The sequence below is a fragment of the Dendrobium catenatum genome, unplaced genomic scaffold, assembly GCF_001605985.2.
Source record: "Dendrobium catenatum unplaced genomic scaffold, ASM160598v2 fragScaff_scaffold_1636, whole genome shotgun sequence".
In the NCBI taxonomy this organism is placed as follows: Eukaryota; Viridiplantae; Streptophyta; class Magnoliopsida; order Asparagales; family Orchidaceae; genus Dendrobium; species Dendrobium catenatum.
This window is the reverse complement of record NW_021320098.1, coordinates 241,053-260,546: the sequence shown is the minus strand read 5'-3', so window position 1 is coordinate 260,546 and position 19,494 is coordinate 241,053. Positions and strand designations below refer to the sequence as shown.

General features: G+C 34.4%; 1 protein-coding gene across 6 annotated transcripts in view; it reads right to left on the bottom strand.

The window, feature by feature from the left end:
* Nucleotides 1-13,057: 13,057 nt before the first annotated feature.
* The window catches only part of LOC110099451 (PX domain-containing protein EREL1-like), a 50,861-nt gene continuing 44,424 nt past the window's right edge, over nucleotides 13,058-19,494 (bottom strand). For 4 of the 6 annotated variants that reach the window (XM_028701058.1, XM_028701059.1, XM_020826594.2 and 1 more), the window contains 2 exons: nucleotides 14,197-14,415; nucleotides 13,058-13,496 (listed from right to left, as the gene is read on the bottom strand). In XM_028701058.1, the coding sequence (XP_028556891.1) occupies nucleotides 13,224-13,496; nucleotides 14,197-14,415 (492 nt within the window). In that variant the 3' untranslated portion in view covers nucleotides 13,058-13,223. The remainder of the gene's footprint in view (nucleotides 13,497-14,196; nucleotides 14,416-19,494) is intronic. The other 2 variants (XM_028701057.1, XM_028701060.1) reach the window with 2 other exon arrangements.

The window sequence follows — 19,494 nt, the reverse complement described above, 5'->3', positions numbered from 1 at the left end:
TTGAGTCAAGTCCTATAAGGAAGTATGCTTGCTTGGTGGCCATGCACACGCACTCTCAAGGGAGTGAGATCTAGTCAAAACCATAAGTTCAAGTTTTGAACTAATTGTAATGGACGATTTTGGATCATCGAGGATGATCCTTTATGATCTTGGAAAATAGCCGCCAATGATAATTTAAGCAAGGTATTAAGATTCAATTTGTATTATAATCATCCCGGATGATCTATATCATCCTGGACGATCAATACAAATCAAGCTTAAATTGATAATGTGATTAAGGGATTAATTATAGTTAAAATTTTCAATCAGATCATCCTCAACGATCTGTATATCGTATCGGATGATGTTTGTCGATATTTTTTATTTTCCTAAATTGTCCAAGGCAAAATACCATAATTTTTGTTCTAATCGTCCATGACAATCCACAATATCATCTTGGATGATTTGTACTAATTTGATCATATCATCCAGGTGATCATCCTGGACTATCAGGTCAAACTCTGTACATCGTACGGGACGATCTTGAGATCATCCTGGATAATATTTAGTGCAGGAATTCAATTTTTAGGATTTTTTAAAGCCCTATTTTTAAGCACATCAAACAAGACGATCCTATGAAAGTGGTAGGTACATGTATAATCAGAAACTTGAACAACTTTTTTATTGAGAAAGTTTTACTTATAGAAGGCTTAAAGCATAATCTTTTAAGTATTAGTCAGTTGTGTGATAAGAGTTATAATATTAAATTTTTTTATACTAGCTGCATATTAAGCCAAAATGGAAATGATGTACTGCATGGAACTATGGTAAACGATGTGTATATGCTATATTTGAATTGTATTAAATCTCCAAATAATTTTTGTTTGAAAATAATTGCTAATGAATAATGATTATGATATAGGAGATTTTGTTACGCTAGCATGAAAAATCTTAAAAAAATTATCCAAAAAGAACTTATTAGAGGTATACCAAAATTAGACTTTACTAAGGATCACCTGTGTGATGCATGACAACTAGAACATCAAATTTGTCACAATTGCATATTTTTGGATGTAAGGTGTTTATTCAAAATAATGAAAAATCTCCTTTAGAAAAATTTGATCCAAAATTTAATGAAGAAAATTTTCTTGGATATTCTAGTATTGTAAAATGATATAAAGTGTTCAATAAAAGAACTTTGGTAGTTGAGGAGACCACACATGTTGTATTTGATGAATCTGACATTTTTGAAGAGCTAAGTTTAGAAGATGATCATATTGAAAATAACTCCCCAGGAATTGAAAAGATAAATTTTGAAGAAAATTTAGAAAAAGAAAATCCTTTGTCTATAGAATTGAAATTTCTAAAAATCACCCTAAGAAATTAATTTTAGGTGAACCAAGTGAGGGTGTTAGGATTATGTATGGTCTTAGCAAAGAGGTAAACCATTCTGCCTTTATATTAATGATTGAACCCACAAATATTAATCAAGCACTTTCGGATGAATTTTAGATTTTGGCAATGCAAGAAGAGATGAGTCAATTTATAAGGAATGATGTTTGTGAATTGATTTAAAGGCCAATGGATCAAAGTGTAGTTGGAACTAAGTGGATGTTCAAAAATAAAATGAATGATTCAGGCATTGTGTTTAGAATAAGGCTAGATTGGTGGCTAAGCGATATAATCAAATTGAACGAATTGATTTCAAAGAGATTTTTGCCCCTATAGGAAAACTTGAAGCAATTAGGGTTTTGTTAGCCTTTTCCTATTTTAAAGGATTGAAATTATATCAAATGGGTGTAAAAAGTGTCTTTTTGAATGGGGTTATACAAGATGATATTTATATTGAGCAACCTCTAGGATTTGAAATTTCTAAAATCCCAAATCACATGTTTTAATTCAAAATGATATTATATGGATTGAAACAGACACCTACGACTTAATATGAGAGGTTAAGTACTTTTCTATTAGAGAGATCTTTAGTGAGAGGAAGTGTGAATATCACTATCTTTTTGAAGAAATTAGGAGATGATATACTCATTGTTCAGATATATATATTGATGATATTATTTTTGAATCTACAAATAAAAATCTTTATGATGATTTTTCAAAAATAATGAGTAGTGAATTTGAAATGAGTTTAATGGGAGATATGAGTTATTTTTTTTGATTTTAGCATTAAATAAAATGAGGGAACTTCTCTTAGTCAATCAAAGGACATCCTCAAGAAATAAGAAATGGATAATACTAAATCAGTAACTACTCTAATGAGTTCCTTAGTTCAGTTGGATAAGAACCCAAAGAGAAAATCTATTGATCAAAAGAAATCTAGAGGTATAATTGGATCATTGCTTTATTTGACTACTAGCATAGCATATATAATGTTTAGTATTTTTTGTGTGCTAGATTTCAATCTGATCCTAAATAATCACATTTGACAGCAATAAAAATGATTTTAAGATATCTTTTAGAAACTCAAAACTTAAGAATTTGTTATTCTAAGTATAGCTCTTCATTTAAAATTGTTGGATATTTTGATTCAAACTTTGCAGATTATAGGGTTGATCGAAAGAGTACAAATGAAACTTATCAATTCATAAAAAATTCCTTAGTTTCTTGGTCCAGTAGGAAATAGAATTTTGTAGCCTTATATACTTCTAAAATTGAATATATTGCCTTAGGAAGTTATATTGCTCAAGTTCTTTGGTTGAAATAACAGTTGATTAATTTAGGATTTTTAATAGGCACAATTTCAATTTTTTGTGATAATACTAGTGTCATTTGCATTTTAAAGAATCATATTCAACATTAGAGAATTAAATATATCGACATAAGGCATCATTTTATTAGAGATCATATAGCCAAAGGAGAGATTGAATTGAATCATATTTTTATAAGAAATCAACTTGCATATATTTTTACAAAACCAATAGCCTTTGACATATTTGCACCTTAAAAAAGAGATTAGGTGTGATTGATCTTAATGCTTATATAAAATTTTTCTAAAAACTTGATATGTTCATTATGTGTCTGTTTAGCTTTCTATTTCTGTTTGTTTATTTTTGCTTATTTATGTGTGTTTGTTTTTGTTTCGGTTTTGGTTTGTGTGTTTTAGCCTAGAAACATGTCATTTGTTGAGATGATTTATTTTGAAAAGTTTTTCTGATTTTTGTATATTTTTCTCTAAGTGTTTTATTCATATTGTATGAACTATTCTCGTACTATATGAATTTTGTAGCATGTCTCTAGTTAGTTTTGGAGTTGAACATGTAAAACTTAGTTTTTCATTGGTTTCATATTGTACCATGACGTCATTGTAATGTATTATATATAAATATTCGTCTGTATGCATGGGGACTGTTTACTAGTTAGAGTCAATTATTATTACTGTTCGTATGTACGAAATCATATTTTATCTGTATGATCCAGTTGTCAGTTTCTATGAGGGATGAACCTAACTGCCTTTAAAATGATCTTTAATATTCTAATCATCCCAGACGAACACCTATTCTTCTGTACGATCGCATGGTCAAGAAGTCTGTACGAAAGGATGCCTCGTAAATGGTAGTTTGCAAAAAGTCATTTCATTTTTGATCGTTTCCATTTATACGTACGAAAATAACTTTCCCGTACGATTCAAGATCATACATAAGAACCAAAATTTGTACTTTATGATAGGTTATTTTCCTTTAAATAGAAGGGCCATTGAAATCATTTTCATTCACTTTAATATCCGTTGCTATACCCTCTATATCCCTCGTCTTAGGAATGACTAGCTCAAGCAAGCGTCCTCGTGTTTCTAAGGGATCCTCATATAGGAGTAGTGGGGATGACAACTTTCTTTCCAAGGTAAATGAGGATGTTTTTTGTAGGTATGTTGCCACAAAGATCACTCCCTCTAGACTCCTTATTCAGGATGATCTTCACTTTTCTGTTATGCCCCTTTTAGCGTCAACCCAATTCTCTTTCATTTTTAATTGATCTATACCTATCACAAAGAAATCTTTCAATATTTCTTGGCAAACATGAGGTTTAATGAGGACCAATCTATGATAAATTCTTTTGTTCAAAAACTGCAAGTTGAGATCACCAAAGAAGACTTAAGAAATTTCCTTTATTTAAGAAACCAAGGCACTCGAGCTCACACTTTGACTTCTAGATCTGATTTAGACTAGACCGAAATTAATAAAAGTCTTAGAGGTGTCTCTCAAGTATATCATTTAGCAAGAGTCTACACTTTGCACCAAAATGCCTGGATCATCCGGCATGTTTTAAGAATCTCAATTATTCATAAGGCTGGTGATCGTATAAATATGACTCCTCTCTTGTAAACTATCACATACCTGATTATGATCGAAAACCCTTTGATTAAACCCAACTCATTATGGATTATATTTATAATCTTTTTGAAATTGGGCTTCCTCATCATAATAGGAAAAATAATGTGGCTTTAGGACACTTAGTAGCATACATCCTAGATAAAAAGTACTACATAATTCATCATGATCCTCCCACAGAGCTTCTTATCTATTTCACTGATGCTTCTTTTTTATCACTATTTGGGAGAGATCAGAGTTCAAAGAGTGATGAATCTGAAGAAGAAGGGGGAGCTCCTGCACTAGATTGCACTTGGACCTGGCCAAAATTACTTTCAGGAAATGATTTAGTATTTTGATCATTTGGAGATTCACTTTGATCAATGTTTTGATCAAATTGAGACACACAAATCAGCAGGATGCGAGATACTAGGAGGACATGGGCTGGATCTGTGGTCAGTTCTACACAATTAATACCAATGTAGCTATGATGAATAGCTATTTTTCTATGTTCAATCAGCCTGCAGCTTCATATCAGGGTCCCTCCGACTTTTAGGTGTACTTTGTTGTTGGTTTTTCTACCTAGCCTTTGGGAGCGATGTTAAGGAGTTTTCTCTTTCATGTTGGTATTGGTTGTTTGATGTTGTTATGTTTTTATGTGATGCTGTTATGTATTTTGTTATAATTGATATCCATGTAATCAATATATTTGATTATTTTGATATCAAAGAAAAATGTAATATTTTATTTTAAGGACTTGTGTTGCTTCTTACTTATTGAAATATTGGTATGTCTTATATGAAAATCCTTCTGAAATTGATCTGAAATAAGCTATAAATTATTTTACTTTACAAATTAATTACCTTACAAAAATCTAACCTTAAAAAAATTTAAATTAAATTCTAACAAGATTTAGATAAGAAAATCAATTTCATGTTCTTTTAGACAAACATATCTAACATATAATTCTTGCAATATTGATGTTTTATTATTATTTATTTCTTTTTCAATATGCTTATTCTTGTTATTAGTGAAATTTGAATTCAAATTAAAACTATTGGAAAGACTCAACAAGTAAATAAAAAAAATATACAATGTGTGCAAAAATCAAAAGAACTCGTAATGATTCGCAAAGTAAAAAGAGGCATAAAATTAGACCAAATAGAAAATATGCACAAAGTTTGCCACAAATTTTTGAAAAGATGTGCAATGTCGCCATTTAGAAATTTTTTTATTATTATTGAGTTCTTTCCACTACCTTTTAATATCTAATTCAAATCAATTTAATTAACAATCATATTGTATATTAAATTTGAAGTTAACTAATCTTCATTTCGTCATTTTTTCAATAATCATCTTTATTTAATTTGTATAACTTGAATAATGACTTTGATTGAATTTTCTTCTCTTTGTTGTTTTTTATTTAAAATTTTAATTTTTTTTCTTTTTTAGTATTATGAAATTACTATTGTATTTGCAATTGGTTTAAAATTTTTTTCCTAGATCAATTCTTTTGATTTATCATATGAAACCTTTCATTTCAAGTTCTACTTCCCTTTTTGTAGTTGTCAAAAGGGGGAGTAATAATATTATTTGATTGATGTTTGTTGTGTGATGTTGATTGATGTTTGTTGTGTGTATGTTTTATGTGTATGTTATGTTTTTGAGTATTCGTTCGTGTTTGTGTTTTCGTGTTCGTATTTTTGGTTTTAGGATTTTTGAATTTATTTGTGTTTAGGATTTTTTATCTTCATGAGAATCCCTAGATTTACATTGGTTATTCATTTAATGGGAGCTAAGGAGAAATTTTTGTTTTAAAAATGTTAACTCAAATAATAATTATTTTGCCAACATAAAAAATGGGGAGATTATTGCAACTTTATTTTCGTAACTATGTCTTCATATCATGTGTGTTTTTTATGATACCAAATATTATTATTTTGATCACTATTTCTTCTAACATATATTGGATATATTTTTCTTTTGTTATTTGTGTGTACTAACATTTCAGGAAAATCATACTCCATACTATTGAAGACTTCAAGTCAGATTAGTTTAGGGTTCATTATAATTGGAGTATGTATTTTATACTTTTTATTGAGTCTGAGAGAGTGTGATTATAATTTAGTAACCGAACACACACACACTGGGGGGTGTTAAAAGCTTATAAATTTTTAAACTAATTTACTGTATCATTTTAATTCGTACGGGATGATTTGTCCAGTTATTTTCTCCAACAAGTAGTTAAACAAACCATACAAAAAAAAATTTAAGTATTATTCGTACTGTACGAAGAACCCTTCGTACAGACGACGTGCATAGTATGAAATAGATATGTATAAGTTCGTCCCAATGATCCTTAAAATTTTTCTGAACTAATCGTACTGTACAAAGTTCCCTTCGTATAGACGATGTCTAAAGTACGAAAAGATTGGGTCTTTTTTTGTCTTAACGATTATCAAAAATTTTCTAACTGATCGTACTGTACGAAGTGCCCTTTGTACATATGATGTCAAGAGTATAAAAAGATTGGGTCCCCTTTCATCCCGACAAACACCAATATTTTCTTGAACTATTCGTAATATACGATCTCATGTTCGTACAAATGACGTCCAGAGTACGAAATTGCGGGGTATCTTTTTATTCCGACGAGTCATAAAATTTTCTGAACAGTTCGCACAATATGATATAAGGTTTGTACTGTACGATCGTGGACGATCAAAATTGAAATTTTCAATTTTTTAGATAGTTTTTTGTGTGTCTTACCTATAAAAAGTCCTTAGAAACTGATTTGTCCAGTTTTATCTTAGTGATTTCTTTGAGAGCAAATGAAAGGGTGATTTGGGAGTGTTTGAGAGAGAGTTTTTGCAAGCTGAGTGTTAAGGATTCACAAGGAGAAGATCTGGTTCTCTGCCAACACTTGGAAAGTGTGAAAGGATGATGGTACTCTCCCAGCACTTGGAGGGTGTGAAAGGATGACGGTACTCTGCCAACACTTGGAGGGTGTAAAAGGATGATTGTACTCTGTCGCACCGGGGATTGGTGGAAGAGAGAAAAATTTTAAAGGCTTATCTGCCCTGCTACGGGGGCAAAAGGAGAGTCACTTTGATAACAGTGCAATACCTAAAGAGGGAGTCTTCAAGGAGTGGAAGTAGGTTTGTTGGACTGAACCACTATAAATTAATGTTCTCATTTTATTTTTTTTGCATTTTTATTTTCAGTAATTTATTTTTGTGGTTGAAAAGCTTATTTTAAATTAAACCCTAAACTAAAATAAATTCATGACCTCTCCAGTCCACTCCTTTATTTGTTCTAAGATCATCTGAACTAGTGACAGTTGATAAACGTGAGAGTCTCATCAATGAGAAAATCAAGGTTATTATCGATAAACAAACATAAAAGTTGGTCAATAAGCGATGCCCATATCCTGTTGAGTATGACCAGATGCCTTACCCTAAGGGACATTCAGTATTGAAATTTAATACTTTCAATGGTACTAAAAATCGAAAGCAGCACCTAGCTCATTTTTTTAAATTTTTTTATTTAAATTTTTATTTTTTTACAGCACCTAGCTCAATTTAAAGCAACTTGTGGGAACATTGAAGATGTAGATGCTTTGATCTTTTGTCAGTTTGTTAGTAATTTAACTTCAATTGCTTTTAAATGTTATACAGAATTGCCTTATGATTATGTCAAAAGTTTTGCAGAATTAGAGAGAATGTTTGTGAAGAGATTTGCTAGTGCTATGAAAAAGACTACTCTGGAAAACCATATCACTCATTTCAGAAACATGGGTATGAAATATGAACAAGAATTAGAAGAAGTGCATGCAATTCAATTATTAATGCATAACATCGATGATAAGATTGTACCATACCTTTGCATGGCTTAAATTTCAACATTTCAAGAGTTACTGGATCAGGCAGCAAAATTTGAAAAGTTAAATCTTTCAAATTATGAAAGTTATATAGATTGATCCAAAAGAAATAAGGCTCCAGATGTAAGAAGAGGTGAAGGTCGTGCCTCCTATAATATTTAAAAAGGAATGAGATCAAGCAATAATGAAGATAAAGAAAGAGCCAATTTTGATCCTCATCAAAAGTTAATATTTTGGGGCAACAATAAAAAACCAAGAAACTTTCCTATTAGAGGGGAACATCCTAAACCAACAATAGGAGAATTTTATTGAGCATTTTCACCTCTTAAACAGAAAATGAAGAAAGAATATTCTTTCTGAAGAGATAGTGTGACTAAATTATTTTGCTATGCACTAAAGCCAGTTCTGGAATTGCCAAAATCCAAAAGACCTAAAGAGGCATATAAAATTAATTATCCTAATTACTGTCCATATCACCAAGTGATTAGCCATCCTATTAAAGATTGTTATGTCTTCAAAGCTTGGTTAGAGAAAAGTATAGAATGGGATAATTCACACTATCAAAGAGTGTTTTGATGCAACCAAAGGAGTCAACGAGAATGATTATATCCTCCTCTATATCACCTGTTGAAGAATTAAAAGAATAAGTGGTGTAAAAAGAAAAATGGGATGTTGCTATTTCAAAGAAAATAGTAAAAATGCTAAAGAAACTTAAAGGAGTTCCTGATATAAAATGGAAGTCTCTGATTGAACCATTACTTAAATAAAAAAACAAAGCTAAATTCAAGTATATTTATTTATAAATTATCGCTTGGAAAACATTCTAATAAATCTAGTTCATTATGTTCTAGCTAGGCACTACCAAAGAAATCAAATAAGTCATTTCAACAAAGGAAACCAAGAATGATGAAAATTGTTGTTCCAAAAGTTATAGTAATATGTAAGAATATTATCAACCAGCAATACGTCCTATTACCATAGTTGATTTCATGTCTCAGTTTCAGATAAATTAGAACATGTAGGGTTATTTCATTAACTTCAAACATTTTTCAATGAACTCCTTTTCAAATGCTTGATGAAGAATCTATTGTTACAAAAGAAATGACAACTCATGCATGCATGATGGTGCTACAAATAGGCACTAATTCAGATGAAGATTTATGTTTTCCTGATGAAAGCAAATCAGAACATATAGAGACATCTCAGATGAAGCACATAAATGAAGATAGTGATTCCAAACACTCTGAACAATCAACTCAATTAATGAAGGAGGATTCTGAAGGAATTGATATGCTTGATGAATTTAAACAAAATGAAGTAGTCCAAGTACAATTGAGGAGTGGTAAAAGATTGCCATCACCGCCGAAGAATAGAATCATCAAAAAAAGATAAGGGTAAAGAGAGTGATTAATGAAAATATCATTCTTAATGATCCTAAGGATAAATCTACACAAAGAAAGGGAGTAGATTTTAATATCTTATCCCATTTAAGAAAAATTCCTGCACAGCTCAGTGTGTGTACAGCTTTGCTAATGTCAAAGGATCTTTAAAAAAAATTTGATTCACTCTTAGAGATCCAGAAAAATATGAAGCATATTTTACTGAAAGATGTTTAACTAGAGTTTTACAAACACAAAATGAGCTAGTCATTACATTCTGTGAAGATGATCTTATGCTTGGGATGATAGAGCATAATTGTCTTCTATATGTTACAATATAAAGTGATGGTATTATAATAAGCAGAATTTTAATCAATCCTAATTATTTAATAAATCTCATTAGTTTACAAGCATTGAGATTATTTCTCACTTGATGCTCAACATATTGGACAAGATAAATTAATGGTGCAAGATTTCAATGAAAAAGGGCAAAAAATTATGGGTTCATTTGTTCTCCCTCTTATGTTTGGAAAACATTTTACATAAGCTAAATTTCATGTGATTGATGTAGATACTCCATCTCTTGAGTACTTCATACATTAATATAGAGTTGATGGAATAATACCATATTCATGAATATATGGTCATCCCAAAAGTTCTGAGTTCAAAGTTTCAGGTGATATTCAGCCTTTTGTTGTCCATGAAGTAAAAAATTTATGAAGATGCAAAATATTTCATTTTGAAGGCATCAAAATCTATTAAACCAATAAAAATAAAGTATCAAATTCCAAGCTTGTCAAGCAATCTAAAAAGGAGGCTGAAAAGAAGCAATTAGGGGTTGAAATGAATCAATTAGGAAGAAAGAAGGTTGTGATGACTCTTCCTAAATAGATTAATATATTATCTAAATCTAAAAGAATTGTTCCTCATTTGGAAAGTGACACAGATGAAGATGATGACTTTCTTATCAAATTTAAGTAATTGTGTAAGCCTTTCGCTAATGATGAAATGCAAGAAGAATACTCTGATTCTGAATATGACTGTGAATCTACTTATATAGGTAGGATACAGTATATCTTTTTGACAAAAATGACAAATTTGTTAATCTCAAAATATACATTTAAAATTACACCTCTCCCTTCACAAAATTTTAGAGAAATCACTCATTGTGAGATTCATAAGATTGATGAACTCAAAATATTTTATGTAGCTCCTCTATCTAGTGATAGTGGACCAGGAAGCTTATTATATAAATCTGAGCAGTATCATGATAAAAATTTTGATTGTCTCCTTCATTATTTTGAATATAAAGAAATAGAGCCTATCATAATCCCAAAATATTATCCTACAAGGATTCAAAAAATACTACAAAAATAAAGAATTATGGAGGGATAACTAAAAGAAGAAGTCATTTATTTCAAATAATATGGAATCAAAAGAATTTATTGGCATCACAACAAAGTGATTGCCTTACGACTAAAGGCCTTGGATTTAGTATATATAAATATCCATGGAGAAGGGTATGTCATACAATAACAGGAAGATACACTAAAGCTAAAGAAAAAGTAGAGAATGATTTTTATGAAGTAAATATCTATGGTGATCAAAAAGTGGAAGCCAAACTGCACCTGAAGAGCTTGAAGATGATGGATAGTCCACGACCATGGATGAACTGAAGGAAATTAATATGGAAACTAATAAGGACCCTTGCCCGACCTTTATTAGCGCTCTTCTTTTCAAAATAAAGTTGAAAAGATGAAAACATTAATCAATGAATTCAGGGACTGTTTTGCTTGGATATATGATGAAACACTAGGCTTATCTCCTGATATAACTATTCATAAATTAGCCATCATATCAGGTGTAGTACCTGTTAAGCACACGCCAAGACGAATGAGACTTGAGGTTGAAGAGCAAGTGATTGTAGAAACTAAGAAGATTATCAAAGCAGATTTCATTCAAAAAGAAAAATATGCTGATTGGATAGCTAGTATTGTCTAGGTGAAAAAGAAGAATTGAGAAATTCACATATTTTTATTGAGAGAAATCATATACAGTCACTTTTTGTATAGTCCAATTCCATGATGAGAAAAAGTTGATATTTTTGACACTATTTTTTTATGATATAAAAACAACTTAGTGTTTGTAAATATTGAAGACAAAAAATTCGTTCCAACTATATCCTGAATAAATAATAACCATTCCACCATTGCAACCTCGACACGATGCAACCTACCTCAAATTAATACTTTATATTGTATTAGGTTGTGACAAGTCGAGCCTAAGGTGCATTGAACAATTCAAGGTGATAACTATGGTGTACATATTATAATATTTTATAAATATTTTTCTTTTTGAATGATGGTGTACACTATTTCTTGAAGGTGATAGTCCAATCAATTGACATATCATAAAATTAATCAAAGAATATTTGATCTAAATTTAGGAAATATTCTACATTGTTTTCATGGATTGTTTTCATCAGATTAAGGTACACTCATAGTAGTGACATATATATAACATATGTACAATTAGACTTTCTAAACCTATTTGTTGTCCATTTTATAATTTTTTTCCCACTCTAAACTTAATGCAATTTTTATAATTATTTTTTCCATAAATTTAAATTTTAAAACTTCAAGATATAAGGATTTTATTGAATTTGAACATAAAAACTAAACTTTTTTATTATTATGAATATATTGTACTACATTTTTTTAATATATACTAAACTTATTCAGTAACTTCAATTAGAAGCCATTTCTCGTCCTTTTAACCGTTTATGAGAGAGAGAGAGAGAGAGAGAGAGAGAGAGAGTGGGGAAGAGAGTCACATAGAGAGATTCTATGATCGAAGCTAAGCCAGTTCAGAAACTTGCTCTACTCAAGTTTTGCTGGTTTCTTCTATTATATGATTTCTCATATTTTATTCGAAAATATTTTACAAAATTTAAGATACATCAATATTTCTTATTATAACTTTCGTAAATTTTCACCGAATTTCCTACAATTAGATATTTTTGTCAAGTGAAAAAATCCAAGTTATGTCATAGCGTTATGTTATCTAATATAGGCTTCGTTTGGGACAACTTTTTCATCAATTTTTAATACAATTTTTTAATATAAAAATCTATAATAAAAAAATAAATATGCTAAAAAATTGATTTAGAAAGCACTAAAAAAGCTGTTCCAAATGAAGCCATAATGTTATATTCAATCTAGATAATATCAAGGGTTGTCTAGCATATTCAGGCTTTGTTTGGGACGGGCTTTTTTACTGCTGCTTGAAACAACTTTTTAGTACAAAAATTTTAATTTTTATACTAAAAAACTGCTTCAAACAATAAAAAAGCCATCACAAATGAAACCTCAATCTACTTTGAATGATAAAAGTTTATTTTGTTGATATCTATTGAAGTACACCATGATTAGCACTTTGTTCTTTTGACCTAAACATATCTATTGCGTAATATGATTTTGATTAATGGTTTTCATTTAGTTTTATGCTTTGATAGATCATTACTGGCTCTGTTTGAGGGAAATCGTATATAGATTAACAATGCTGATTGTTCAAAAGCTAACCTAAAGTCAGAGTTCTCAAGGCATGATCCAATCCTATGTAGTTTGCTAGGCGTAGAAAGCTACGATTTACGGTTTATGGATGTAAGGAATTCTACCTCTCCCCAGGATCCTGTTTAGCAGTCCTGGATGGAACTTGATCGCCTTCATCCATCTCTGTTTTGAGAGCACAGCGAAAAGCAGAATTAAGCTGTTTCCTCAACCTTGCATTGTCTATTAATGTGCCTATAAGAACTCTTTTCATCTCTTCCTCGCCAGCGCTTTGATCATCACCATTGATAGCAATTACATCTCTCGAGGATTCTGATGTTCTACTCTGTACCTGGTCAGAAACCAGTTCCTCATGATCTGGAGCAAGTAACTGTACCTAAAGCAGGAACATTAGCCAATAGCCATTAGCTACTTTCTAAATTTTGCGAAATGTCGTAGATTTGTAATAATCACACCCAAAAGTTCCTGTATATTTAAATAGAAATAGATTGAGAACGTGACTGAAGAACATGGTTTCATTAATGCAGAACAGGCAGGCAAAATATGATTACATGATTTTCAACAGGCTCAGAACTCTGGCGTGTGGAAGGAAATATGTAATCCGCACTCAGTAGTAACGGCTAGGTTACTGAGCAATTAACATAAATGTGTGCCTCAAAGCTCAAAATTAGTGTTAGAAGGCTAAGAAGAAGGATTTCTGAAGTAGCATGGATGGCCGTTGTTCAAAATGAATTGTGATTAATTGAAAATTAATGAAACTTAAAATTTATAAAGCCAGACCTAAATAATTGGGATAAGGCTGATGAAAATGATGATGCAATTCAAAGTCCAAGCAAGTCAGTAACTGCTGGTTGATTCGCCAACCATTCTTGATCAGCTTAAAAGGTCATTTTATAATAATTTAATTGAAGTTGAAAGCATCTTTATTTGATTTAAATAAGATTAGGTGGGTTGAGACACTTAATTAGGCTTCTACCAACTATTGGCTCTATGAAATCTACTTGCCTTAACTAAGAGAAGAACATATTTACAATTTTAAATCAGTTACTAATCATCAGGTGATTTCAGGAGATTACCTCTGCAATAAGGAGGTCAATTCTATTATCTGAAGTTGCCAGAAGATCTAAAGCAGCTGGAAATGATGAGAGACTGACAGTAAGCCTATCTTCCGCTTCAGCAATGAAATTAACTTTGCATTCTTGAAGCCGGTGGCGTAGAGTTTCACATTTATGAATAAGATTCATCCTTGCAAAATTTGTATGTGCGCCCTTTTTCTTCACATTTAGAAGAGTTGTCTGAAAACAATATTTATTTAAATGAATGTTTAATAACAAAAACCAATGATAGCAATACATACGAAACATAATTTGACCAAATTTCCAAGTCACAAAAAGGCATCCTAACTGTTGCACCATCATCACCCTCTTTATTCTGTAACTTAGCACTCTTTATAAGAAACAAAATTTCCATGTGATTTGCAACGCCTCAATGAACAACATGGTGAGATATCCCCGAGGATTCTAATATCCCTTGCACTTTGAAATTTTTACCATCTTCCAAAAGACCAAGTGAACTTATATAACATTTAGATGAATGTTTCAAAATCTAAATGCAATAAACAATACTATTATATTAATTTGCTTGGTATAATTTTCAAAAACATCAATACAAGGAAAACGTACAAGAAAGTTCATGACTATCGATGCAAATGAATTGCATTTTGGCTTATACTCTTTCAATATTGTACATTGATCTTTACTTGATTTTACTACTTGGCATTGAAGAACTTGCTAAAGCTTATTGATTGATTTTGAGTTGAGGTAGATCTAACCCTAAGGCCTAGTGTTGGACTTGAATTTCTTTGGCTAGGCTACAATAACTTGTTGAGCCGATGGAGGTTGTCGATGATCTGATGCATTGTGCTTTTGTTACAGAGCAGGTTCTGCCTGGGCCGGCTGGACCGGTCCACGTTTACAGCAGCGGACAAAACAGGAAAGAAAGGGGGGGGGGGGACAAGGAGGTGGGGCCAGAGCTTGGTTTAATGCAAATTGGGGGGAAAAATTTGAATGTAAGGGTAGTTTAGGTAAGTGTTAATTATCCTTTGATGTTAATTAGGAAGAATTGGGGGGATGGGGAATTTTGAATCTTATTTTGAGATCTAGGGTTTTCTATTGGGCTCTTGGCAACGCCGGAGATTAGGAGAGTTTTCATTCCTCTCGAATTGAAGGAAATTGTATCTTTGCTTGATTTCTTGAATCTACTAGTGAAAGACAATTGCTCTATTGGTTTTCCTATAAGTTTTGGAAGTCTTGGAAGGCGAAATCGGACAATTGAAATCCAATTTGGAAGGAAAAATTTTCGACTTTCAAAATCAAATCACCTCCAACAATGAAAGGTTGGAGGGGAAGCTCACTGTGATGGAAGAGATGATGAAGAAATTACTTGAAATGAAGACCAATCAGGCGACATCGGAAGTAGGAGAGAACACCGACGGTCATGGCATGGGAGGAAATCCGAACCCATTATGAGGGAGGAGGAATTCGGAGGTGGAAATTCTGGAGGAGGAGAACAACATGCCCCCTCTAGAACCGCTTTCTAGAGAGGAGATGAGTAGGGGATACGACCAATGGGAGGCTGATTTGGTCGGAAGGAGGGAAGAATTCAATCGCCGAGGTGCTGAATTTTAAAGAATCCAGTGTCGAGATGCTGATTTTGAAGAGGGAAGGGAAGATATTCATCGCCGAGGTGCTGAATTCGAAAGGATTCAGCGTCGAGGGGGCTGTTTTTGAAGGAAGAAGGGAGGAACGTCATCGTCAAGGAGCTGAATTTGAAGGAATTCAGCGTCGAGGTGATGATTTTGAAGGGAGAAGAGGAAGAGGGATTCGAGTATAATCGTCGGAGGGATGATCAGGACACTTGGGGAACTCTTCCCTTTCGAGGAATGGGAGGTTATGGACGGTACCGGGGAAACGGAGGAGACCCACGGGTGAGGAAGCTGAAGATGCCCATCTTTGAGGGTGAAGACGGCCATGGCTGGATCTATAAAGTTGAGCGTTACTTCGCTGTCAACAGGTTGACAGAGGATGAAAAATTGACAGCGGCAGGTTTGTGTCTGGAAGGAAAAGCTTTGGCATGGTATCAGTGGCGTGATAGGAGGGAGCCCATCCGGAGCTGGAGAGTGTTCAAAGATTGCTTATTAGAGCATTTCCGAGCCGACGGGGGAGGAGACTTCTATGAGCAATTCTTTGCCTTGACTCAGGAAGGGACTGTGGCAAATTATTGGGATCAATTTGAGTACTTGGCTAGCAGATTGGATCACATTTCAGAGTCAGCCTTAGAAAGGAACTTCATGAAGGGGCTGAAACCAGAGATCCGAACAGCAGTCAGGGTACTGGAGCCGAGGTACCTGGGAAAGGCTATGGAGCTGGCGCAGTTGGTGGAAGATCAAAAGAGATCAAAAAGAGGAGCTCGAGGGAACTATTTTGGTGGATCATACAAAATGACTACCACCTTCTTACCATCCAAAGGGGGAGCACCAGGGGACAGAAGGAAGCACCCAAGGAGAAGACTGGAGGGGGAAATGGGGGATAGTTCAAAAAATTGATAGAAAAGGAGATGCAGGATAAGAGAGCAAGAGGGTTGTGCTTCAGATGTGACGAGAAATATATGCTGGGGCATAGATGCAAGGACCGAACTCTTCAGGCATAGACGAGGGCACTGTACCAGACAAGTTCCCAATTCTAGTAATCGACGAGCTTGGACGAGCTACATGGGGCAGTGGTATTTTCCAAGTTGGACTTAAAATCTGGATACCACCAGATCAGGATAAGAGAGGCTGATGTTCCGAAGAAAGCCTTCATGACACATGAGGGATATTATGAATTTCTGGTAAAGCCATTTGGATTGACTAACGCTCCTACAACTTTTTAATCATTGATGAACAGGGTATTCAAGCAGCACCTCAATAAGTTTGTCCTGGTCTTTTTTTATGACATCCTGGTGTACAGTAAGACTGTGGAGGAGCACTTGGAACATCTGAGGGTGATATTGGAAGTGCTTCATGAGCACCAGTTGAAAGCGAATCTAAAGAAGTGCATTTTTGCTCAGGCAAATGTGGAGTACTTGGGACATGTGGTATCCCAAGGAGTGGTAGCGGATCAAACTAAAATTGAGGCAATGCAGAAATGACCACTGCATAGGAACCTCAGGGAGTTGAGGGGTTTCCTATGATTGATGAGATACTACAAGAAGTTTGTGAAGGGGTACGGTGCCATTGCATGGCCTTTGACTAAGCAGCTGAAGAAAGACAATTTTTGCTGGGGAGAGGCAGCCACCCAGGCGTTCGAAAGGTTAAAAGAAGTCATGACGACTATTCCTGTTCTAGCTCTTCCAGACTTTGGTCAGGTCTTTGTAGTAGAGACGGATGCATCAGGATATGGGCTAGGTGTAGTGTTGATGCAGAATCACAGGCCAGTAGCATACTTCAGTCAAGTGCTTTCAACCAGAGCTCGATTGAAGTCAGTGTATGAAAGAGAGCTGATGGCCACTGTCTTGGCTATTCAAAAGTGGTGGCCGTATCTCTTGGGAAGACACTTTATTGTGGGGACTGATCAGAGGAGCTTGAAGTATTTGTTAGAGCAAAGGATGGTGACTGAAGAGCATCAGAGATGGTTATCCAAACTATTAGGCTATGATTTTGAGATCCAATATAAGCCCGGTTTGGAGAATAAGGCAGCCAATGCTTTATCCAGATGTGTTGGGGAGCTTCAGGAGTTGGTTGTGTCTGCTCCACTGATGGTAGATTGGGGGGCCATTAAGGAAGAATGTAGGTTGAATGAAGAATTGAGAACAATAAGAGAAGATCTGAGGAAAGACAAGAGTATCCATCCTGGGTACTACATTGAGGGGGAGAGGTTACTGTATCAAGGGAGGTTTGTGATGTCACGAACCTCCATCCATATTCCCTACCTATTGCAGGAGTTCCACGGCAGTGCAGTTGGAGGCCATTCAAGAGTTCAGAAGACATACAGAAGGCTAGCAGCAGAACTCTATTGGAAGGGGATGCATAAAGATGTGGAGGAGCTGGTTGCAAGGTGTGAAGTGTGCCAGAAAAACAAGTACATGGCCATGGCTCCAGGAGGATTGCTACAACCTTTGACACTTCCAAACAAAGTTTGGGAGGAGGTGTTAATGGACTTCATCAACGGATTACCACGATCAGAAGGATACAATGTCATCATGGTGGTGGTGGACAGGCTCAGTAAGTATGCACACTTCATTCTCCTGCGACATCCCTACACCACAGTGTCAGTGGCAGCAGTATTTATCAGGGAGGTAGTTAGACTACACGGGGTTCCTGAATCGATAGTGACGAATCGAGACAAGGTGTTCCTTAGTCAGTTTTGGAAGGAGATGTTTCGATTGCAGGGCACAATCCTCAAGAGGAGCACCACATACCATCCACAGACAGACGGCAGACGGAGGTGGTGAACCGAAGTTTGGAAACCTATTTGAGGCGTTTTGTGTCGGAGACCCCGCGAATGTGGGCAAAATGGCTGCCCTGGGCTGAATATTGGTACAATACCTCATACAATTCCATCTCCCAGATGACCCCATTCAAAGTGTTGTATGGAAGGGACCCTCCACCCCTGGTGCACTTTGGGAGAGGAAGCACACCTGTGTCGTCAAACGAGCAATATTTGGAAGACAGAGATAAGGTGCTGGAAGAATTAAAGAAACGTCTGATGAGGGCCCAACAGATTATAAAGAAGCAGGCGGATTCACATAGGAGAGACATGCAGTTTGAAGTGGGGGAGGTGTTCTTGAAATTACGACCCTACCAACAGTAGACAGTGGCCAGAAGAAGGAATCAGAAACTAGCACCCAGGTACTTTGGTTCCTATGAAGTGTTGAACAGGGTCGGTGCGATGGCATACCGATTAAGGTTACCCCCATCAACCACCATACATCCAGTGTTCCATGTGTCTCAGCTAAGAAAGGCCATAGGGGAGCATGCAACAAGTGAAGAACTTCCAGATACCATGACGGAGGACTTAGAGGTGGTTCTAGAGCCACTAGAGCTGGCAGGAGTTCGGTCAAACAAAAAAGGGAGTAAAGAAGTACTGATTAAATGGAGGCGCCTCCCTGATTTCGACGCTACGTGGGAACTGTTGGAAAGAATGAAAAAGCAATTTCACTCGTTTCACCTTGAGGATAAGGTGAGTTTTTGGAAGGGGAGTAATGTTACGGAGCCGGCCCCTCCTGGGCCATCCAGCCTGGACCGGTCCAGGTTTACTGCAGGCGGATTTTGTAATAAATCATGAAATTTTTTTCAGCGGGTTTTTCAATTTCCGGGAAAATAGATCCTTGTGATT